The sequence below is a fragment of the Pristis pectinata genome, chromosome 22 (assembly GCF_009764475.1).
Source record: "Pristis pectinata isolate sPriPec2 chromosome 22, sPriPec2.1.pri, whole genome shotgun sequence".
Taxonomy (NCBI): domain Eukaryota; kingdom Metazoa; phylum Chordata; class Chondrichthyes; order Rhinopristiformes; family Pristidae; genus Pristis; species Pristis pectinata.
In genome coordinates this window covers 793,799-818,745 of record NC_067426.1, presented here as the reverse complement: position 1 = coordinate 818,745, position 24,947 = coordinate 793,799, and the positions used below count along the sequence as shown (strand labels likewise).

Genomic DNA, 24,947 nt, shown 5'->3' with positions numbered 1-24,947 from the left:
ACTCACACAGCTAGAGAGAGTAATCCAGAGAGGGTGAAATGTCAGAGGGGCGTTGAGCTGTCATTAATTGGAAGGGGATCCAACACATCAGGTAATTTCCTCAGGGGGTTTCCCTCACTAATTATCCACCACTTCCTGGGAGTAACAGGAAAGAATAAATATTTCATGAAGGCAATGCTGAGGAACCATTTCACAGCAAGTGTTTGCCCATAAAAGATGTAGATTCAATGAGATATGATATTTTCTAATTATTGCCATTTGTGCACCATCTTCCTCATATTGTAATTGCTGAGGAAGATGAGAAATGTTTTGCAATCCTTGAGTAGATCATGAGTATGTTTCTACCTAGTGTTGCGGTGGCCATCTTATTACCTGCCACATACCGCACCTCTGTGAAGTATCATCTGTGACCAAAGCGGTTTTAAACCTACATCCAGATCTGTAGCCTTTTGCCTTCAAAGATTCCCTGGCTGAGTTTTTTTCACCTCACCCAATGGGCCCAGTGCACCAGCTGCTCCTGTTCTAGGCCTTCAGTTTATTTCTTTAACAGACGTTGTAACTAAAATGAACCAATGACAGAAACAACCAGTTATGTTTATTGTGATGGGTGACAGAGATTTTCAAACCCCAAACTGATGTGAATTGAAGATGCAGCGACCATCCAGAGAACTGAAGCAAAGATCTGAAAATAAGACAAAACTGCAGATGCTGGAAATCTGAAACAAAACCAGAAAAAGCCGGAAAAACTCAGCAAGTTAGGCAGCAGCTGTGGAAAGAGAAAAAGTTCTGACAAAGTCTGAGTTCTGACGACAGGTGACTGACCCAAAACATTGACTGTTCCTCTTTTCACAGATGCTGTCTGACCTGCTGAGTGTTTCCGGAACTTTCTGTTTTGATTGAATTAAAGATTTGATCCATTTTTATTTGAGGAGTTAATAATTTGAGCTGTTAGGAACCGTTGCCGAATTCCTGATATACTTTCAGTTGCCTGACATGAGTTACTTAAGCACGAAAGTGAAGGCAACTCTCACTAAATACCATCAAGCAGTCTGTGTGCAATATACAGTCCCCAGATCAAAGTGCTGATCTGAGGAGGCAGGTTCTTTGCATTTTCATTTCTTCTGCAAATGCTATCTCACCTATAAAAAGTTTTCTTTCCTTAAACCTGATTCTGTGAAGTGGTAGAATGGACGGTGGGTGGAACAGCTTTCAGTTGCTCCTGTACCATGCCTTGGGATGGGGTGAGATTCTTTATTTAAGAGGTATGCACTGAATTTTGTTTTAATCAATATTCCTTCAATACCTTACATTGGCCTGAACTTAGCTCAGGAGCCATTTCAAAGCACTTGTTCGTTCTTTCTAAGTACGGTGGTAGATTGGGAAGTAGATTTTGGCTCCAGTCAAACACGTTGTGTTCTCCTGCTGGGTCCAACTTCAGGGCGCAGAGTTGTCATCAACAACAAAGACCATTTACTACAAAGGTAAAAGAGAAAAGTGATAAGTCACTGGACGATCCCGTCTTGTACAAGTGACTAGTTAAGGGTTCTCTTCTGTTTATTGTTTATTAACACCCTTGTTCTTGGGCAGGAGAAGGGAACAACCTACTGCATTCTGTCTCTCTTTATATGTGGGGTGTCCAAGACACAGATCGTGTGCTACAGAAAACCTTCCACGAGGCTCTGGTCAATGCCCACAACGTAACCTTCAAACTCAGGCTACAGACAGAATACCAAAGAGTGCAAGGACTTCCTGATCCAACCCCGCTTCCTCAGTCTGAGGTAAGGTGCAAAGTGTTTCATTCACTTGGTGAGTTTAATGGACATTAAAACCAGGGATGTAATGCTGAACACCAAATGGTATTTGACCATCGCACATGGTTTTAAAGAAAGGATCACAAGTGCTTAGTTTGATTTTTATCTGGCTTTTATGAGAAACTGCATTAAGTCTGAAATTTGGAAACACAAGAGTTATCCCGGAGGTGGGAGGGGAAAGGTGGTGAGTCTTCAGCCTCACCATTCAGAGCCAGTGTCAGTAACAGCTATCGGGAAAGCAAGTGCTGTATCCTAGCATGAGTCCCTAGGCAGTCAGAGTCCTTCTCCCAGGATGAAAATGTCAAACACCAGATGACGTAGGTTTAAGGTGAGACAGGGAATGTTTTAAGGAGATTTGCAAGCAAGTTTATTTGACACAGCGAGTTGTAGGTGGCTGAAACACGCTGCCGGGCTGAAACACGCTGCCGGGTGGTGGAAGCAGATGCAATGTTTAACAGGCACATAAGCAGACAGGGAATTGAAGGATTTGGACCATGTGCCGGCAGATGGGATTACTTTAATTTGGCATCATGTTCGGCACAGACATGGTGAGCCAAAGGGCCTGTTCCTGTGCTGTACTGTTCTATGTTCCCTGAACTAAAGGGTCAATGCCCCTAAATTCTGGCCAGTCTGGTATCATCCTGACAAGTCTCTGTGCCCTCCCAGTGCCTCCATCTCCTTTCCATAACAGGGTGACCACGGAAACTCGGTGTGGCCGACCCATGGTTCAATCAGGTTCAGCAAAACTTCCCTACTTCTTCAGTTCTGTTGCTTTAGAAATAAGCTCTGTTGCTTTATCTTTCTATGGCCTTACTAACCAACTGCTCACACAACTTTGTTTCATCACCTTCCTTATCATACTAGAAACCCTGATATTGGTGGGAAAGGACACAGCCTGTCCCCCAAACATCTTCTCCCAAAAGACTCATCATTGTTCCTCACAGAATTCCTGTCAATTTTTGGTTCTATTTTCCCCTGGTCTGAGAATCTCCATCCCGTGGCAGTTAGTCCTCCTCCAAGTTGTTCCTTCCCTTTCGCCTTTCCAATCAAAGCTTGGGATATGACGATCATACTTACCCCAGTGACCTCCTACGTGAGCTCCTTCCTCTCCCCCAACCTTCTTTTGACTTTTGCCCTCTTCCTTTCCAGTCCTGATAAAGGGTCTTGACCCAAAATGTCGACTGTTTATTTCTCTCCATAGATGCTGCCTGACCTGCTGAGTTCCTCTCGCACGTTTTGTGTGTGTTGCTCCAGATTCCAGCATCTGCAGAATCTCTTGTGTGACCTGCTGACAACTGGTGCACCTCATCCCTCAGTAACTGATCCAGTAATACCTCCTTTATAATTGGGCTAAGAACCTCTGGACACTTCAGAACTCCTTGCCCCTCCCCTTTAATGTGATACCAATTGATACATATATCTCCCAGTATCACCATTCTACAGCCCTTGATACATTTAACCCCCCCCAGTACCACCACCCTACAGCCCTTGATACATGTATCCCCCAGTATCACCACCCTACAGCCCTTGACACATGTATCCCCCAGTACCACCACCCTACAGCCCTTGATACACGTATCCCCCAGTATCACCACTCTACAGCCCTTGCTCATTGCTGTAAGTTTCCTGCAGATTTGTTCCACTATCTCCCTCTCACCATCTGATAGCTTATAGCGGTGTGATCATGCCGATGTTGTTTCTCAGCTCTAACTAAATGGATTCTTTCCTCATCCCTTCAACAGCACCCTGTTCCTGATCTGCAATATCTTGCCTAATCAGCACTGTCACCCCAACTTCCCTTCTCCCCTCACTTTTCTCCGAACACCTTACAAGTGAACATTAAGCCACCAGTCCCTGCCATATTTCTGCTTTGGCCACGTCTGCTCAAGATTCACCAACTTGACATGTTTAGCTACATGCATTCCAACCATGCCCTGGTATTCCCCAGTCCCATCCTCCCCATTCTGGCACTGCTCCCTGTCAGAATATTCACCAAGGCTCACTCCTTTTATGCACCTTAGTCCTATTTTCTGGAGCCCATCTCCCTGCCTATTCAGTTGGAACCTTCCCCACCCTACTGGTGAACATCCCATGGTGACACAGGTCCAGTTCTCGTCCCGTTTGAATGATCCCAGTGACCATGAATGTGAAGCCGTTCTCCTGTGTTACAGCTCAAGCCATACATCTGTCCTCCTTACACCCCTAGTTTTACACACACTGTTGTGTGGCACCGGGAGTAATCGGGTATTAGTTGCATTGAGGTTATTTTTTAGCCTCCGCTCTGTCCGCTGGTCAGACCTCAGCCCCTGCTTCCTCTGCAGTTGGTACCACCCTGTCCCATAGCTTTCACCTTTCACCCTCAGAGTGCCCTTCATCCTCCCAATGACATCCTTCATCTGGCACCTGAGAGGTTTGATGATGCATTGGTCTGTTCCCTAACCAGGCATCTCCTGTAGGTACTCCTGCTCCTCTCTGCACCCCTTCCCTTCCCCATTGGTGGCACGGGCCAGTTTACACCCCTTCATGTTGTCACGCCCCAGGCTCCAGTGCTGAATACTGAGTGAGCACAACACACCACCTGAAGCCAACTCCGTCACTGCTCCCCACTTGGACACCCACCGGGGTGATGTTCAGAATCAGGGACATGGTGGGATGGTATTTACCCTGTGCCTGTGATACCAAACTTCAACTTGAATGATTTGATATTTGAGGAAGCGTTTGTACTTTGGGTGGAGAGGACACTTGGATCGATGCTGGGGCGGCTGGTGGTGGCTGTAGAGGGGACAGTGGAGGGGGCCGTAGTGGGGGCTGTAGAGGGGAACTACTATGACAGTGGAGATCTCCTGCAGAAGAGACCCAAGTCGATGCTGGTACTGCTGGTGGTGGCTATAAGGGGCAGCCAGTACGTGTGGGGAAATAATTGAACTCAGTTTTCAGTGGGGGAACTTCGATGCAGAAAATCACAGAGATTTGAGGGTCCTGAGTGGAAAAGTTTGACAGCAGAGTCACATGAGAACAGTCAGGAATATATTTACACAGTATGGAGGAGAAGACAATAGAGGGTCACACTGGTTGACAGATGAGGAAGGAGTGGAGTATAAGTGCAGCATAGTCTGGTCAGGCCAAATGGCCTGTCTGTCCCAATATCTGATGTAATTCCAGGACACATGCCAGGTGAATTTCTTGGGTCGGGGTCAGGATACGTACAATAGGTTGAGCAGGAAGTGAAGAAGAAAGAGCCTGAGGACAGAACGTTAGTTTACAGAAGGTTGGACGGTGTGTCCAGTTTGTGGAGGGAGAAAGAGAGTTCACATTTCAGGCTGGACCCTTCCTCAGACCCTTCAAATCTTTGACCTGAAATGTTAAATCTGTTTCTCGCCACAGACGCTGCCTGACCTGCTGAGTATTTCCAGCACTTCCTGTTTTAATTTCAGGTTTCCAGCATCTACAGGTGTTTGGATTTCCTCTGTTGTATTGACTCCATTGTCAAGAAATGGATTTTACTTTGAGCTGCCTTTGGGGGCCCCAACATTTCTGTGAACTTTGTGAAATTAACCCTAAAAGTAATTGGTGGATGGGTGTGGACACAAACTAACTCTCTCTGTCACATCCATCCAAGTCACAAGGTTGCTACAATCCCACAAACGTTGCAGATAAGTACAAAGTTTGAGGGGAGGCATGTCTCCCACTCAGCAGTTGGTACCCGACACCCGATGTGATTCTGAGTGGCAGCTGTGCTGTAGGATCCTAGGTAATGTGTTGGAGCTTTAAGGTGCAGTTTCCATGGCAACAATAACAGCTGTAGAAAAGGCTGCTGTGGGAGACCAGAAAGTACCAGGGGATATGGTGTCACTGACCATCACTCTGTCTGGCCACAGATCTCGCCTGGAATCCCACCTCTGCATCCATTCCCTGCCCCTGAGAGTGAGGGTTGGGTTCATAATGCAGTCAGGGAGGGAGTGTGACTCACACACACAACCAAAGAGCTGCACAGGAGGGCAGTGTGAGCAGGCAGAAGGAGGCAGCACCAAGGACACCAAGTTCACACGAAGCTGGCAATTAGTGGTAGGGTTTGCTCCTTGTTTGATGGTCAGTGAAAACCACAGGTTGTAGCCTTTACATTTTTGAACTTGTTTCTGTCATTATTGTGTCACATACATAGTTGATGTCATCACGTGCAGTAGCGATGCTGCGGAAAGGGGAACTTTGCTGAGGTGACTTCCGTCTGGAAGTGACTGGTCCAGATCCCCATCATCGAGTCACAGACTCATACAGCACAGAAACAGGCCCTTTGGCCCACCACATCCATGCTGACCTTTCTGCTCATTTACACTAATCCAACATGCCTGCATAAGGTCCACATAGACAAGCAGTAGAAGGAAGTGCTTATCTAAATATGTCTTAAATGTAGTGACTTGTATCTGATTTCACCTCGTCCTCTGGCAGGGAGTTCCAGATATCACTGACTTTCTGTGTAATAAGTGCGATCTGTTCCGACATGGACAAAGTGATTCATTTTTATGCATAACATTGGGTGTTAGTGGGAACAATTTCCAACCACTTCCAATGTTCTGCAGTTTTGATCCAACTCCCCATTCATTTGGATATTGAAGATTTTCAAGCATATCCTCATTTTATCTTAAAAGTGCCTTGTTCTGAATTGTGGGAGATCCCATTCTCCCCTTCCTCCCTTTGAAAGTGTTAAGGCACTGATTTCTCAATAGGACCCAGTAGTACTTGCTGCCCAGACCCAGCAATAAATCATGTCTGGACAATGTAGTTGCAGAGTTGTCCATGGCTCCTATACCAACATATGTCTGACCTTCACTAGCTATGGATGGGAACCCCTGTGGGATAGCTTCCTTAGAGCAGAGACTCTGACTTGTCTGGTACCATAGAACAATACAGCACAATACAGGCCCTTTGACCCACCATGTTGTGCCGACCTTTAAACCACACCTAAGACTAACTAACCTCTTCCTCCCACATATCCCCCTATTTTAAATTCCTCCATATGCTTATCTAACAATCTCTTGAGCTTGACCAACGTATCAGCCTCCACCACCACCCCCGGCAGCGCATTCCATGCACCAACCACCCTCTGGGTAAAAAACCTTCCTCTGACATCTCCCTTGAACTTCCCACCCATTACCTTAAAGCCATGCCCTCTTGTTTTGAGCATTGGCTCCCTGGGAAAGAGGCGCTGGCTGTCCACTCTATCTACTCCTCTTATTATTTTGTACACCTCTATCGTGTGTCCCCTCATCCTCCTCCTCTCCAATGAGAACAGCCCTAGCTCCTTTAGTCTCTCCTCATAATCCATACTCTCCAAACCAGGCAGCATCCTGGTAAATCTCCTCTGCACCCTTTCCAATGCTTCCACATCCTTCCTATAATGAGGCGACCAGAACTGGACACAGTACTCCAAGTGTGGTCTAACCAGAGTTTTGTAAAGCTGCATCATTACTTCACAGCTCTTAAACTCAATCCCATGACTTATGAAAGCTAACATCCCATAAGCCTTCTTAACTACCCTATCCACCTGTGAGGCAACTTTCAGTGATCTGTGGATATGAACCCCCCAGATCCCTCTGCTCCTCCACACTGCCCAGAATCCTGCCATTAACCTTGTCCTCCGTCTTGGAGTTTGTCCTTCCAAAGCGCACCACCTCACACTTCTCCGGATTGACCTCCAACAGAACTCTGGTGTAGTGAGTTTGGTCGTAGAGTTTATGGTTGGAGTGTAGGTATCCAGTCCTCTGTGCTTGTGTGAGTGTTACCTCGGTACTTACCCCATTTCCCCTCCTAATTCCTTATGTAGTCTTCATGTTGAAAGATTCCATGCTCTAATAATCATTTAGTGTGGGAAAATATACATTAACTGACCTCTAACTAAAATAAATCAAGACATGGGAATGTGGATTTATGGCTCTGAGCCTAAACGGGTATGTGGACTATCAGAAGTCTGTGAGAACGTTGGCAAAAATAAAGACTCCACCCTGTCCACTGGCTCACCCTCAAGCAATGGCACATCTGTTTCCTGGCAGTTAATGGTGGGAGGAAGTGTGGTGTAACTCTGCACATGCAAGAGCTGGTGATCTCTCAATTTAAAGTGACACTGGCTTCATGGTAAAGTGTTCACCAAGCTGTCTTCAAAGTGCTGCAGCACAGATCTTATGAAAGACAAGCCACTACATCACGTGTGATCCTGCTGTTACAAACAAGGAATAACATAATCACAGCCTGTTTATGAACAATAATGGAGGCATTTGTGCTCAGGTTGCTAAAGAGAAGCACGTTGAATAAGTGAGAAATTACGCAGATTTGGAATCTGCCCATGAAGCCTATTATTGTTGTTCAGTTGTATAAAGGAGTAAGGCTTGAACAGGTGCACATATCTGTCATTTGCCAGACACCACTGGAGTGTCTGAAGCAGAAGAATAAACTAGGAAACTGGGCAAGGGAATGGCAGCAGGAATTTAACTTGGGCAAGTGTGAGGTGATGCATTTTGGGCAGGATAGACACAGTGAACGGCAGGGCCCTGGGGAGTGTTGTTGAACAGAGAGACCTTGAGGTACAGGTACATAGTTCCCTGAAAGTGGCGACATGGGTGGACAGGGCAGTGATGAAGGTGTGTGGCACAATTGTCTTCGTCAGCCAAAGCATTGAATACAGGAGTTACAGTCGTACAAAATGTTGGTCAGGCCGTACTTGGAGCATTGTGTGCAGTTCTGGTCACCCCATTTACAGGAAGGATGTGATTCAGCAGGGGAGGGTGCAGAAAAGATTCATGAGGATTTTGCCCCAACTGGAGGCCTTGAGTTATCAGGAGAGATTGAATAGGCTGGGACTGTTTCCCTGGAGCGAAGGAGGCTGAGAGGTGACATGACACAGTGTATATAATTATGTGAGCCATGGATATAGAAGATAGCCAGAGTCTGTTTCCATGGTAGGAGTGTCTAAAACTAAGAGGGCAGAGGTTTAAGGTGAGAGGGAGGAGATTTAAAGGGCATCTGAGGGATAAATGTTTCACACACAGTAGTTGGTACCTGGAATGAGCTGCCAGAGGAGGTGGTGGAGGCAAGAGCAGTAACACCAGTTAATGGGCATCTGGGTAGGTACTTGAATGAGCAGGGCAGAGTGATGTGGAATTAATGCAGGCAAGTGGGATTAGTATAGATAGACTTGATGGTCAGCACAGACGTAGAAGGCCGAAGGGCCTGTTTCTGTGCTGTACAACTCTATGATTCTATAATGGCCTTTCATTTTAGTAAGTATTTGCAGTGGGCACTAAAATAAAAGCCAAGCACTCCCAGGTCAAATATAGTTCAGTCCAGAGGACATGAAACCAGCCCTGTGAGAAGTTCTATAATTTCCCTTCTCAGTTCTTCGTAACAGTCCATACAGCACAAAACAGGCCCTTCGGCCCACTGTGTCGTGCCGTCCATCAGACCACCCTCACACTACCTAACCCCTTCCTCCCGCACATCCCTCTATCTCACGTTCCTCCATATGCCTATCCAACAAGCTGTTGAACCTGTTCAATGTATCTGCCTCCACCACCACCCCAGGCAGTGCATTCCATGCACCAACCACTCTTTGGGTGAAAAACCTCCCTCTGACATCTCCCCTGAACCTCCCACCCATAACCTTAAAGCCGTGACCTCTCGTCTTGAGCATTGATGCCCTGGGAAGGAGGCGCTGACTGTCTACTCTATCTATTCCTCTCAATATTTTATATACCTCTATCATGTCTCCTCTCATCCTCCTCCTTTCCAGTGAATAAAGCCCTAGCACCTTAAGCCTCTCCTCATATTCAATACTCTCCAATCCAGGCAGCATCCTGGTAAATCTCCTCTGCACCCTCTCCAATGCCTCCACATCCTTCCTATAATGAGGCGACCAGAACTTTAGCCAACTTCATGAATCATCCAACCCAACATTTTCTCCACTAGCTCAGTGTTTGCCTACTTTATGCTCGGTGATATACTTTGAGGTATTTCCCATGCTCAAGGTAAATGGTTTATTATTGTCACATGTACTGAGATACAGTGAAAAGCTTTTGTTTGCGTTCCATCCGACAGATCACTCCGTACAGAAGTACATGGAGATAGTACACAGGGAAACAATAACAGAATGCAGAATATAGTGTTACAGTTACAGAGAAAGGGCAGTGCAGGCAGACAATAAGGTGTAAAAGGTGTTGTAAACAGATAAATTGTAAATAATTGCTGTAACTTCTACCAGCTGATGGGTTGGAAGTGTCCTCTGTCTGATGCCTACCACTGTCCTGAGTGAAGTCTTAAACCAGTTTTTAATGGGCACGATTCTGTAACTTGACACTCTCCCGGTATTGGCAAGGATCTCAGCTGGAGTAGCCTTTGGAACTCCTGGAAGATCAAGGTGGCTGGAGAGGACAACAGTAGAGTGACTGATGCACTGAGTGTCTCTGGATCTGCTTGTGTGGGAAATGTCTCATGCTGGAAGTAAGAAGCATTTCATTCAGTACCATCTTACCATCTCAACGATGAGTGCAGCCACGTACTGTCAGGTCCCAAGGTGGAAACAGAGAAGATTCATAATATTTTAACAATTGACACATCCGTACCTCATTTAATATCTAGATTTAACTTTTGGATATCTTTCCACACTTCCTTTGCCAGGATACATTGTGGTGAGTTGATAATTTGCCATCATGCCAGGTTTACATCTAATACAGTCCAGGACTTTGGTTCATATTTCATCTTTCTTTCATAGCTCTGCTCAGACATACTGAGCTGTGATGATATTTCACAGCAGCTTACCGTGACCCACTCAACTTAAATTCCTGACGCAAGATTCTGCAACATATTCTATGCATAGCTTTTGTACATTCTTTGCGAAGTCTTCGATAAGCTTTATATTTTTGCCTGTAAGTCAGCCATCGCAAACCTGCTCTTATTTACTCAGCCTCCCGATGTTTGGGTATTTGTTTCCATTTTTGGATTGCCCCTGTCTGTCTGATTGAGTGAGCCACTGTGCAGATGTTGTCCCTCTGTTGCCAGGTGTTACGGCTGACCTGCCCAGGTTCATCGCCTGCTGCTCCCTTCCCTCAATGCTGGCATCTGCTGGGGTTCGGTGCACACTTCACTCTGCACCTTCAGCAAGGCATCGTTTCACCTCATCAGCTTACGGTCCTAGAACACAAAACATAGAACAGTACGGCTCAGGAGCAGGCCCTTCGGCTCACAATGTCTGTGCCAAACACAATGCCAAATTAAACTATATCCTTTCTGCCTGCACACGATCCATATCCCTCCATTTCCTGCACATTCATGTGTCTATCTAAAAGCTTCTTAAACACCTCTATCATATCTGCCTCCACCACCACCCCTGGCAGCACATTCCAGGTACCCACCACTCTGTGTGTACAAAAAAAAACTGCCCCACACATCTCCTTTGAACTTACCCCCTCTCCCCTTAAAGCCATGCCTTCTAGTATTTGATATTTCCACCCTGGGAAAAAGATTCTGACTGTCTACCCTATCTATGCCTCTTGTAATTTTATAAACCTTTATCAGGTCTCCCCACAGCCTCTGACACTCCAGAGAAAACAACCCAAGTTTGTCCAACCTCTCCTTACAGCTCCCACTCTCCAAACAAGGCAGCATCCTGGTAAACTTCTTCTGCATCCTCTCCAAATCCTGCACATCCTTCCTGTAATGGAACAAAAAGCTGAAAAGCAACTTGTGTTCAGGCTTGAATCTGCAATGATGGGACTAAGTTCTACACACAGTCACTCCCTGTAAAGAGAGGAGTTCAGTATTTTCCCAAACGGCAGGGGTGGGAATTCAGGAAACTGTTATGGAATAGGGCATGGTGAGGGTGACGGTGACAAGGGGAAATCCCTTGCAACCCCACCCCTCATAATATTTCAGGATGTTACGGGGTTTGTGTAAACTTCCTGATTGGATTGAAGTCCCTGCACATGGTTCTAACTGCAGCTGCTGGGTCCTGGTCTCAGCTTCTGCAGGCAGTTCTCTCTCTCTGTGTATGTTCTAATTTACTTAGTAACATTCTGTTGCAGAATTAATTTAATATTTTTAAGTTGCAGCAGATTTGGGACCAAGAATGGCAGAATGTGATTGAATCTGCAGATCCGGATTCGGCAGCCGGCCAAGCTGTAACAAACATGTACCAAGACGTCCACTTGTTTGTTTTGGCCAATGTCATCAGGCGTCCGATCATCGTGATTGTGGGTGAGTTTCCGAGAAGGCTGATGAACTGACTTTGGGCATTGACACCTCCCACGCTCTCAGCATGGACAAAGTTTGTTTAGTCAACTTTATCAAGTCGATGGAATTCCCTTGTAATTTTACACACTCCTTTCCCAACAGTGTCGATCTCCAGTTACTGGTTCTCTCCCTGCAGGTCAGGGGAATACAGCACGGAAACAGGACCTTCGGCCTTGTCTGTCCATGCTGTCCAAACACCCATCTACACCAATTAGAACATAGAACAGTACAGCACAGAACAGGCCCTTCGGCCCACAATATTGTGCCAACATAGCTAACCCCTCTGACCTACAGAATGCCCATATCCTTCTATTTTCCTCTCATTCATGTGCCCATCCAAGCCCCTCTTAAAAGCCCCCAATGAATGTGCCTCCACCACCCTATCAGGCAACATATTCCAGGCAATTCTTCCCAAATTCCCATCAACTCCCTCCAGATTCTCCAACTCACCTACACACTAGGGGCAATTTACAGTCGCCAATTAACCCACCAACCCGCATGTCTTTCGGAAACCCATACGGTCACAGGGAGATTGGGCAAACTTGCCACACGCAGCAGCCGTGCTCACAATTGAACCTGGGTCACTGGACACAAGTGTGGGGTGCTTCGTGACTGTATGGATGCATTACCGCTCAACCTGAACCTGCTGCCACCCAGAAACACACAGACTTACTTTCCTAATGCCCATTGTAGCAACTGATCATTGGGTACTGGGGAACCTGGGCTTTGGCTTATCGGGGGCTGTTAGTTTGGTCATTGAGGCACCGATGGGTGAGTTCCAGCACCTCGGCAGGGTCCAGGCTGACACTTGGGTGCAGTATTGAGGAAGCAACATGGTGCCATTTATCAGCGTTTGGATGTGATGTTGCTGCCCTGTCTGCAGTAATAGGTCACCGAGCATCATGTGAAGGGGCTTCAGCTCAAACATTCACCCACTGACTGCACACAAAGCAAAAGTAAGGTAAAAGGCAGATATTCTGGAATCAAACAGAGGTCCCAAAGAATCTGGGTTGGGACGCCAGTTTGTAGAAAGAGTTTAAAGTTTGGTGTCCACCTGACAGGGAGAACTGTTGATAATGGGGAGGATTGTAATGAGTCCCAAACAAACATTATTAAACTAACAATGGATAAGGATTTGAAAAAATAATTTCAACACAAAATTTGTGTGAATTGTTACATTTTGTTTAGAAAACTAAGGAGATCTCAAACCACTCGGAAAATAAGAATCTGAATTGCTGAAGAGGAACAAACTTTCTGTCAGTAATTATCGGAATCACAAGCTGGGGTGGCTCAGAAACTGAAGAATGGGATTACAATTGAAAACTATGGGAATTATTCAGCCTTGTTTGGACTGCGCTTCAGAAAACAAGTAATGTAGAATGTTAGTTGCCACGATGTAAAAGGGATAAAAAGGTTGAGGGACAGTGTGTCAGGCCATGTGTGGTGGCTGGTTCTCTTCAGTAGCAGAAACCTGAAGGGTAATGTAATTGGGGACTTAAAATAAGGAACCCTTTTGATAATCCAAGCACAGAGAGTGCTTCTATTTAAGAGGAAGAGCAAAACCAGAAACCTTCAACACGTCAGTGACCAATCCAGTCACATGGACAGGAGCAGGGTGTTGAGGATTGAGGTGAGAGTGGAGGAAGGGTGGAGGAGGCAGGTGTTACATTAATGCCAGCATGGTGTTGGGACATGTCCCATCTCTGTACACTCTGTGCCAAGGAGGGCTGGTCAGGTGATCTAACCATGTGATTAGAAAGGGACCCAGAGTGGAAATCATGTCCTTTGCTGCAGGAATGGAGAAACAACAACTGCAGCTCCTTGTGGTGCAGGGGGCAAGGATGGACGAAGAGCAGTGGTTATAGAGAGCATGGGGCAGTCTCCTAACCAGCGATGGAGGTGTTGCAGTTTCCCTGGGAGTAGAGGTAGTCAACCCACTTAAAGTTGGGAACATAGTGCAAGGAGAAATCCAGGATTAATGAGAGTGATTCTCATTATAAACAGCTCTTTAGATTATTCTGATGTACAAGGTTCTTTATTGCCAGTAGTTTGGCCTTGGGACATTCCCTCTTTACTCAGGACCTCCCCTTCCCAAGTCTCCTGACACCACCGCCAGCAGCCTTTAGGTGTAACAATGGTGAACATTTCCCTGCTAAAGGGGAACTGAGCTGCAGTTTTCAAAGTTTCCCAGCAATGATACGTTACAAGGCCAGCTGAATCTCCCAGCTTCAAAAGCACCCAGTTATTGTTTTTACAAACAGGCTTGTGCATAAATAAGTGAAAGAAATGTTTTAACAATAATACAAGGAAGTAAGATAGAAAGGTTAAAACAAAGTTCAAACAGTGAGGATGGGCTCCAACGCTGCATTAACTATTTCATGTAAAAACGACAGCTTTCTCACCCTCAGTAAATTCTTAACTGGGCATTCATTGTGGATTCCATAAAAATTCCTCCTCAGATTCCCTCTAAACCTTTGACTCCTCAACTTAAATCTATAACCTCAGCTTTCTTACTACTATCCTATCTGTGCATCTCATAATGTTGTAAACTTCTGTCGAGTCCCCCTCAGCCTCCTCTGCTCCAAGGAAAGCAAACCCAGCCTAGCCACTACTCTCCTCACTACTGATGTGTTCCAATCCCAGGCAACATCCCTGTGAATCTCCCCTGCACCCTCTTCAGTGCAATCACGTCCTTCCTATACTGTGGTCAACAGAACTGTACACATTACTCCAGCTGTGGCCCAACTGATATTTTATAAAGTTCTACCAAAACTTTCCTGCTCTTATATTCCATGGTCCAGCTAATAAAGGTGTGCCTTCTCCATCACCTATCTACCTGCGCTGCCACCTTCAGGCACACCAAGCCTACCGTTCATAGAATATGTCCTGTCCTTACTTGAAACCCCAAAGTGCATCAGATCACATTTATCAGGATTAACTTCTATCTGCCATTGCTGTGCCCTTTTTACCAGCAGATACTTCCTACATTCACACCCACGTCATTAATGTACCTGGCGGTACTCCACCGGTCATAGGCTTCCAGTCACAAAGACTACCCTGCTTTTCAAGTTGTCAATTAATCCTATCCCCCAGAAACTTCTCCAATAACTTACCCACCACTGACCCTAGTCTGACTGGCCTGTCTCTACCTGGCTAATCCCTGCTACCCTTCTGAAATAAAGGAACAATATTTGCAATCCTGTCATCTGGTACCTCACCTGTGGCCAATGAGGACGCAAAAATCTCCATCAAGGCCCCAGCAACTTCCTCTCTCGCCTCCCATACCAACCTAGGACACATCACTAAGTTATCAAAAAGCTTTTTAATCTTAGTGTGCTCTAGAATTTTACTGTCTCAATTTAAATCTCCAGCTACAATACCTTTCTCCCTGGTAAACAGAGATGACAAGTATTCACTTGCTACCTTGCCCACATCCTCTCGCTCCACACACCAATTGCTTCTTTGGCCCCTAGTGGGTCCCACTCTTTCCCAGGTTACCTTCTTGCTCTTAATGTACAGAAAATACCTTGAGATTGTCCTTAATCTTATCTGCCGGTGATATTTTGTGGCCCCTCTTGGTGCTCCTAATTTCTTTTCTAATCCCCCTCTGTACTCCTGAAGACCTCCCCCTGTTTTCAGTCGTTTATACCTAGCACAGGCTTCGTTATTTTCTTTATCAAACCCTCGATATCTGTTGACATCCAGGGTTCTCTGGACTTGCAGCACTTGCTCTTCCCCCTTCCAGGAACGCGTTGGCCCTGAGCTCTCACCGTTTCACTTTTGATAGATTCCCACTTCCCAAATGAAGATTTCCCCACGTCACTGCTCCCTGTCCGTCAGATCCTGTCCAATGATACTGAAGTCGACCTTCCCCCATTCCGACACTTATTATCTGAACTATTTTTTATCACTTTCATAGAACATAGAACAGTACAACATAATACAGGCCCTTCGGCTCACAATGTTGTGCCAACCTTTAAACCTCGCCTAAGACTATCTAACCCCTTCCTCCCACATATCCCTCTATTTTAAATTCCTCCATATGCCTATCTAGTAACCTCTTGAATTTGACAAATGTACCTGCCTCCACCACCGCCCCAGGCAGCGCATTCCATGCCCCAACCACTCTCTGGGTAAAAAACCTTCCCCTGATATCTCCCTTGAACTTCCCACCCATTACTTTAATGCCATGCCCTCTTGTATTGAGCATTGGTGCCCTGGGAAAGAGGCGCTGGCTATCTACTCTATCTATTCCTCTTAATATTTTGTACACCTCTATCATGTCTCCTCTCATTGGTATTGGTTTATTGTTGTCACTTGTACCGAGGTACAGTGAAAAGCTTGTCTTACAAACTGATCGTACAGGTCAATTCATTACACAGTGTAGTTACATTGAGTAGTACAGAGTGCATTGATGTAGTACAGGTAAAGACAATAACAGTACAGAGTAAAGTGTCACAGCTACAGAGAAAGTGCAGTGCAATGAGGTGCAAAGTCACAACAAGGTAGATTGTGAGGTCATAGTCCATCCCATTGTATAAGGGAACAGTTCAATAGTCTTATCACAGTGGGGTAGAAGCTGTCCTTAAGTCTCTTCCTCCTTCTCTCCAATGAGTAAAACCCTAGCTCCCTTAATCTCTTCCCATAATGCATACTCTCTAAACCAGGCAGCATCCTGGTAAATCTCCTCTGCACCCTTTCCAACGCTTCCATGTCCTTCCTATAATAAGGCAAACAGAACAGAGTTTTGTAGAGCTGCATCATTACCTCGCGGCACTTAAACTCGATCCCTCAACTTGTGAAAGCTAACATCCCATAAGCTTTCTTAACTATCCTATCCACCTGTGAGGCAACTTTCAAGGATCTGTGGATATGGACCCCCAGATCCCTCTGCTCCTCCACACTACCAAGAATCTTGCCGTTAACTTTGTACTCTGCCTTGGAGTTTGTCCTTCCAAAGTGTACCACCTCACACTTCTCCAGATTGAACTCCATCTGCCACTTCTCAGCCCAGCTCTGCATCCTATCAATGTCCCTCTACAATCTTTAACAATCCTCCACACTATCCACAACACCACCAACCTTTGTGTTGTCTACAAACTTGTCAAACCACCCTTCTACCCCCTCATCCAAGTCATTAATAAAAATCATGAAAAGCAAAGGTCCCAGAACCGATCCTTGTGGGACACACTAGTCACAGCCCTCCAATCTGAATGCACTCCCTCCACCACAAACCTCTGCTTTCTACAGGCAAGCCAATTCTGAACCCACACTGCCAAGCTTCCCTGGATCCCATGCCGTCTGACCTTCTGAAGAAGCCTACCATGTGGAACCTTGTCAAATGCCTTACTAAAATCCATGTAGACCACACCTACTGCACTACCATCATCAATCTGCCTGGTCACCTCCTCAAAGAACACTATCAGGCTTGTGAGATATGATCTACCTTTCACAAAGCCATGCTGGCTGTCCCTGATCAGATCATGATTCTCTAAATGTTCATAGATCCTATCTCTAAGAATCCTTCCCAACAGCTTGCCCACCACAGATGTAAGGCTCACTGGTCTATAATTCCCTGGACTATCCCTACTACCTTTTTTGAATGAGGGGACAACATTTGTCACCCTCCAATCCTCCGGTACCATTCCCGTGGTAACAAGGACTCAAAGATCCTAGCCAAAGGCTCAGCAATCTCCTCCCTCACCTTGCGGAGCAGGCTGGGGAATATTCCATCAGGCCGCAGGGACTTATCTGTCCTAATATTTTCTAACAGCTCCAATGCATCCTCTCTCTTGATATCAACATGCTCTAGAACATAACCTTACCAACATTGTCCTCAGCATCATCAAGGCCCCTCTCCTTGGTAAATACTGAAGAGAAGTATTCATTGAGAACCTCACCCACTTCCACAGCTTCCAGGCACATCTTCCCACCTTTATCCCTAATCAGTCCTACCGTAACTCCCGTCATCCTTCTGCTCTTGGGGTTTTCCTTAACCCTACTCGCCAAGGCCTTTTCTTGTCCCGTTCTTGCTCTCTTCAGCCCCTTCTTAAGTTCCTTCCTTGCCACCCTATATTCCTCAAGAGACCTATCTGATTCTTTGCTGCATAAACCTTATGTATGCTGCCTTCTTCCTCCTGACTAGTTGTTCCACCTCTCTTGTCACCCATGGTTCCTTCATCCTGCCATTCTTCTCTGCCTCACCAGGATAAATTTATCCCTAACATCCTGCAAGAGATCCCTGAACAACATCCACATCTCTATAGTACATTTCCCTTCAAAAATGTCATCCCAATTCACACTCGCAAGTTCTAGCCTTATAGCCTCATAATTTGCCCTTCCCCAATTAAATATCTTCCTGTCCTCTGCTGCTATCCTTGTCCATGACAATGCTAAAGGTTAGGGAGCGGTGGTCACTGTCTCCCAAATGCTCACCTACTGAGAGATCTGTCACCTGACCCAGTTCATTACCTAATACTCGATTTAATATGGCATTCCCTCTCGTCGGCCTGTCAACACACTGTGACAGGAATCCGTCCTGGACACACTTAACAAACTCTGCCCCGTCTAAACCTTTGGTACTAAGCAGGTGCCAATCAACATTTGGGAAGTTAAAGTCTCCCATGATAACAACCCTGTTATTCTTGCACCTTTCCAAAATCTGCCTCCCAACCTGCTCCTCAGTATCCTTGCTGCTACCGGGGCCTATAGAATACTCCCAGTAGAGTAACTGCTCCTTTCTTGTTCCTAACTTCCACCCATACTGACTCTAGAGAGGATCCTTCTACATTATCCATCCTTTCTGCAGCTGTAATAGTATCCCTGACCAGTATCGCCACCCCTCCTCCTCTTCTCCCCCTCTCCCTATCCCCTTTAAAACACTGAAATCTGGGAATATTCAGTATCCATTCCTGCCCTGGTGACAGCTAAGTCTCTGCAAGAGCCACAATATCATAGTTTCATATATTTATCCAAGCTCTCAGTTCATCACCCTTATTCCGGATGCTACTTGCATTTAAGTAGAGGCACTTTAGTCCATCCACCTTTCTACTTTTATACCCTATACTCTGCTTCTCCTTCCTCAAAGCCTCTCTGTATGTTAGATCTGACTTTACTCCATGCACTTCTTCCACTGACCTATCCCTCCGGTTCCCATCCCCCTTGAAAACTAGTTGAAACCCTCCTGAACCACACTAGCAAACCTGCCTGCAAGGATATTGGTCCCCCTTGAGTTTAGGTGTAACCCATCCAATCTGTACAGGTCCCACCTTCCCCAGAAGACATCCCAATGATCCAAAAATCTAAAACCTTGCCCCGTGCACTAACTCCTCAGCCACGCATTCATCTGCCATCTCCTCCTATTCTTACCCTCACTATCACGTGGCACTGGCAGCAATCCTGAGATTGCTACCCTTGAGGTCCTGTTCTTCAGCCTTCTGCCTGTCTCCCTAAACTCACTTTTCAGAACCTCATCCCTCTTTCTACCTATGTCGTTGGTACCAACACCTTCACTGCTTTGAAACTTTCCGAGTTATGGTCACTATCCCCAGTGCGCTCCCCCACTGACATTTCACCCACTTGTCTGGTTTCAGGTCCAGCACTGCCCCATCGCAATAGGACTGTCTACATTCTGGCACAAAACACTGCACCATGTCTAATCCTCTCATTCTCCCAATGACCCCAGGTGTTATTACACTGCTAGAAGTTGACATCAATGGTTGCCAGGTTTGGGCTCTGGAATCTTTAACGACAGAAGGAATGAGACAGAACAGAGATGTTTCTACTCGCTCACTGCCAGTGACCACAGGCGTCTGATGGTGGAGAGTGCAATACTAAAGGTCAAGTAGTAACTGTCAAAGATGGAGCCAACTCTTGCTATGTAACCTCATTTTATCAAATCTCTTGTGTTTTCTGTACAAAACATCTTCAGTTCCTTCCCACTGGAACCACTTTCATATCTCGGTGAGACTGTGATGATTCAAATCTCACACAGTGGGTGTATGCGGATCCACTGTGCCAGTCCTTGCATCTCTCAGGATGTTGCATTATTAGACATGGTTCCTTTTGGATGAGGCAAGAAATTAGGGTGTTGACCATGGTTTAACTTGGTTTAAGGACATCAAAGGTTTCTTTGGAACGGGGATTCTGTGGGGAGCTTCCAAAGCCCTCTGCTGTTTAGGGAATATGGCAGCAAACAGTTGCTGCCCTGTGTACTAGCACTAAAGGTCATACAGGATAGAAGCTGACCAACTGACCAAGTGACTGAGTGAGGACAACAGGGCACCAGATTTGTAGCCCCAGACTTTATACCAACACAACCCCACTATGCTCATCGAAGGATTTATTTCAACTTGTTGTAGTCGTTTGTTTCTAAAAACTGATCAGGGAATAAAGGAAAAATACTCATAAACCACATGAGGGAGTGAGAGGCCAGAATATTGGCTGCACACATGCTGATGTCGGATGTGAGTACCTCGAGATGTTTAACCATGTTCAGAATCATTACCAGCTGTTAGTTATTGGAGGTCAATCATCTCAGCCCCACAGTGGGGTCAGATCTTTGCTGATGACCCCACAAGGTTCAATTCCATTGGTAACTGAAGCAGCCCCACGTCTGCATGCAGTCTGTCCTGGGCAGTGTTCGGTCTTGGGCTGACAAGTTACAAGTAACGTTGTGCCACAGACATGCTGGACAATGACCAACTCCAACAAGACTGAGTCCATCCATTTACCCTTGACATTCAGTGGCATCACCATCCACATTCTGAGGGACCCCATGAACCAGACAGGCAGCACAGCCACACAGCATCATCCTGGCCTTGGGTGCTGCCTGCATGGAGTTTGCACATTCTCCCTGTGACCGCATTAGTTTCATCTGGCTTCTCTGGTTTCCCCTCACATCCCAAAATGTGCAGCGGGTGGTGGGTCGCAGGAGGATAAGGTGAAGGTGGAAGTTGTTAATGGGATGTGAGAGGGAAAGAAGGATTAGCGTGGATGGCTCCTCGATGGCCAGTATGGATGCAATGGGCCAAAGGGCCTGCTTCTGTGCTGTATGGCTTTATGAAAGACCGAAATGGACCAGCCCCATTCGTACTTTAGGCTACAGGTGCAGGTCAGAGGCCAGGTGTCCTGTAGCAAGTCACTCACTTGCCATCCCACCATCAACAGGACACATCAGGAGGTCCATATTGTGACGGACCACTCTTCTCTTGCCTGGATGGATGCAGTTCCAATAACGTGAAATAAGCTTGAACCACTCAGGACAAAGCAGCCTGCAATCCATCACCCTAAACGTTCATTCCCTCCACAACCAGTGCACGGGCTGTAGGGTGTACTATCTGCAAAATGCACAGCAGCTACATCTGGTCTGAGACACAGTGGCACAGTCAGCAGAGAGACCTAGGTTCAATCCTGACATCCAGTGCTGTGTGTGTGAAGTTTCCTCTGGGTGCTCCAGTTTCCTCCCACATCCCAAAAATGTGTGAGTCGGTGGGGTAATTAGCCACTGTAAATTGTTCCTGGTGTGTAGATGAGAGTTTTGGGAACGTGGGGACAATAAAATGGGTTAGTGTAGGATTAGTGTTAAAACGGACTTGGTGGGCTGAAGGGCCTGTTTCTGTGCTGTACCTCTTTGTGCCTCCACCACCGAGCAGGACAAGGGCCGATGGCGCAGGGGAGCACCACCACTTGCTGGTTCCCCTCCAAGTCATGCATCATCCTGGCTTGGAAGTATGTTGTCAGTCCTGGAACTCCCTCCCAACAGCCTTGACCAGAAGAACTGCAGTGGTCCAGGGAGGCAGCTCACCACCACTTTTCTAGGGCACTTAGGGATGGTCAATAAATGCCAGCCCTGCTGCAGTTTCCCCACACCCCAAAGATGGACATTAAACATATTACATTATTGTTGTGTTGCAGGAAGATGTGTTTCAACCTCACTTGTATCACTGCATCTGTAAACTATTATCTTCCAGGACCTGGGAAGTCTCCATGTGGTAACAATTATGACCTTTTGTTTTTGAAAAAGGAAACTCAGAAGAAAGTTCAAAAAGTACTTCAAGCGTGATGACCTCGAGTCCTGCGGGAATCTACCTCCCCCTGCTTTGGCCACCCCTCCAGTGCTACAGCTGTCCCATCCTGTTGGGTTATGAGCATCGTCATTTCTCCCCACTCATCACCATCAATGACATAGGACCAGGTACGGCCATTCAGGAGTAGATCTGCCTCTGACACAGCCCCAAATGGTGCTCAGTTTCTTTAAGGGTCCGTCTTACAAGACCAAGGATCTCGTCTGTATCACAGCCTATAACTAATCTGAGAAGTAATTTCAAGATTGTAGAGTAAATACACTTCTTAAGGAACACTTTATTACAAGAATTCATCAAAGCCAATAGTCAATGGGTTAAATGTCTGTGGTTAGAACAGAATTCAGGCACCAGTGACTCTGCCACTTACTTGGCCCAGAACTACTCCCTGCGGAGGAGACAGCTGATTGGTTGTCCACCCTTCATCCCCCCTCCAATAAAGCAGGTGTTGGCTGGGTTCAAGGCAGCCCCAGTGTCACTGCAGCCCACTACCTACCTGACCCAAATCCACCCGATGTGAGTTAGAATTTCCCCCCACCCCCCACCCCCCAAGTCTCTGATAACAGCTTGTGATTCCTGTAGATTCCCACTGGAATTCTCAGGAAAGGTCACCAGAACTTCTGAGCTTTTTGCTTAGATTGTATCCTGATCTTTGCCTTTACTGGTCCCAGCGTGGCCACAGGAACTTCACTGATGATCTATTAAAGATCCATATCAATGGTCAGGAAGCTGATGTTCTCAATCCTTTGCCTCTTTAGAGCTGTTAGCAGCCAGCATGCTGCAGTCTCAACCTATCAGGTGACTTGCAGAGAGATGTGACACAAATTGTGGAGGAATTGCCGGACACACTGTTTACAATCGAGGCCTTCAAGTGGGAAAGTAAGGAAGGTGGTCAGGCTTGTGTTATCCATTTGAAATGCCTCGAGGAATACCCACGGCTTGTTACGTAATGTCTCCTTGTTCCTTCCCCTTCAGAGATAAATGCTTTTCCATTAGTCGTGCCAAGTAAGGCTGGGAGTGTGGAGCTACCAATCCGCTTTCTCTTGGACGCTGAAAAAGTCAACAGGAAGCAGCTACTGAGCAATTATCTGATTGAGATTTCGGTGCTGGACTGCAATGGCGTCGAATTTGTCAATGCAGCCAGGTGGGTTCAGTGTCTACCATCTGACGAGCGTCTGACTGAGGAGATTCCAGTCTCTACCATCTGACGAGTGCCTGACTGAGGAGATTCCATTACTACCCACACCTTGGTTAGGCTGCATCTGGAGTACTGCCTGAAATTCTGGTCAGCGCATTACAGGAAGGGTGTGGAGGCTTTGGAGAGGGTGCAGAAGAGGTTCACCAGGATGCTGCCTGGATTGGAGTGTATGAGCTATAAGAAGAGGCTGGACAAACTTGGGTTGTTTTTTTCTGGAGCATCAAAAGCTGAGGGGAGACCTGAGGGAGGTTTATAAGGTTCTGAGAGGAATAGACAGTCAGAGTCCTTTTCCCAGGGTAGAAATATTAAATACTAGAGGGCAGGCATTTAAGGTGAGAGGGGGAAGGTTTAAAGATGTGTGAGGCAGAGAGTAGTGGGTGCTTGGAACGAGCTGCCAGAGGTGGTGGCAGAAGAAGATACAATTGTGGTGTTTAAGGGGCTATTAGATCAGCACGTGAATATGCAGGGGATGGAGGGATATGGACCATGTGCAGGCAGATGGGATTAGTTTGGACTGGCATCATGGTGGGCCGAAGGGCCTGTTCCTCTGCTGTACTGACCTGTGTTCTGTGTTAACACAGCTGCCTGCTGTTTGGGACAGTGGAACAGTGTGACTGGAGCATTGAGGAAGTTGTTCATTCCCTAATGCCTCAGCTGATGCACTGAGGAACAAGAAGCAAAATGTTGAACAATTAACACAGATTCTGCTTCCCTCAAAACAAATTTTTTGGGAAATTTGATGCAAAAAGTGAGTCAGCAGCTTTAACTCCTGGAGTTGGTTCAATCCTCAAGTCTAAGGTATCCCCTGGAGGTAAAATTCCCCTAGAAGTTGCAGTGACACAGTAAATAACTTGGCAAAACTTCCCTGCTGCCTTGATGCAGTAAACCCCTCACAGCTCATTGACACATTCGGCTGCCCGCCCTAGGGTCAGATGTGGGGACGGTTGTTATCATTTCCCTGCATGCAGCCTGACTCTGGAGCCATGCAGCCATGTCCTGGCATGGCTGATAGGTGGCAGATAAAGTTAGTGCCACACAGGGAAATGACCACCTCCAACAAGTGTGAGGTGATGCACTTGGGTCGTTTAATACTGACCAAACATGCCCAGTCCATGGTGGGGACCTTTGAACATTGATGTACAGAGGGATGTTGGAGTGCAAGTTCATAGCTCCCTGAAAATGGCAACACAGGCGGATAGGGTGGTGAAGAAGGTGTTTAGCTGGCTTGCCTTTGTAGGCAGGGGTATTGAGTACAAGAGTTGTAACTGTACAAGACATTGGATAGGCCACACTTGGAAATATTGTGTGCAGTTCTGGTCACCACTACAGGAATGATGTGGCAGTGCTGGAGAGAGTGCAGAAGAGATTCACCAGGATGTTGCCTGGAATGGAGGGTTTAGTTACCAGGAGAGATTGGATAGGCTGGGATTCCTTTCACTGGAATGTAGGAAGCTAAGAGGTGACCTTATATATAGTTTCATAAAATTATGAGGAGCATAGATAGGGTAGATAGAGTCTTTTTCCCAGGGTGGAGGAGTCTAAAACTAGAGGGCATAGGTTAAAGGTGAAAGGAGAAATCTT

The 24,947-nt window shown here is 46.4% G+C and overlaps 1 protein-coding gene across 1 annotated transcript in view; it reads left to right on the top strand.

The window, feature by feature from the left end:
- LOC127581878 (tumor necrosis factor alpha-induced protein 3-like) overlaps window positions 1-24,947 on the top strand; it is a 42,302-nt gene that overhangs the window by 2,997 nt on the left and 14,358 nt on the right. The window contains exons 4-7 of the mRNA XM_052036705.1: window positions 1,588-1,778; window positions 11,900-12,050; window positions 22,111-22,281; window positions 23,144-23,312. Coding sequence (XP_051892665.1) covers window positions 1,588-1,778; window positions 11,900-12,050; window positions 22,111-22,281; window positions 23,144-23,312 — 682 coding nt within the window. The remainder of the gene's footprint in view (window positions 1-1,587; window positions 1,779-11,899; window positions 12,051-22,110; window positions 22,282-23,143; window positions 23,313-24,947) is intronic.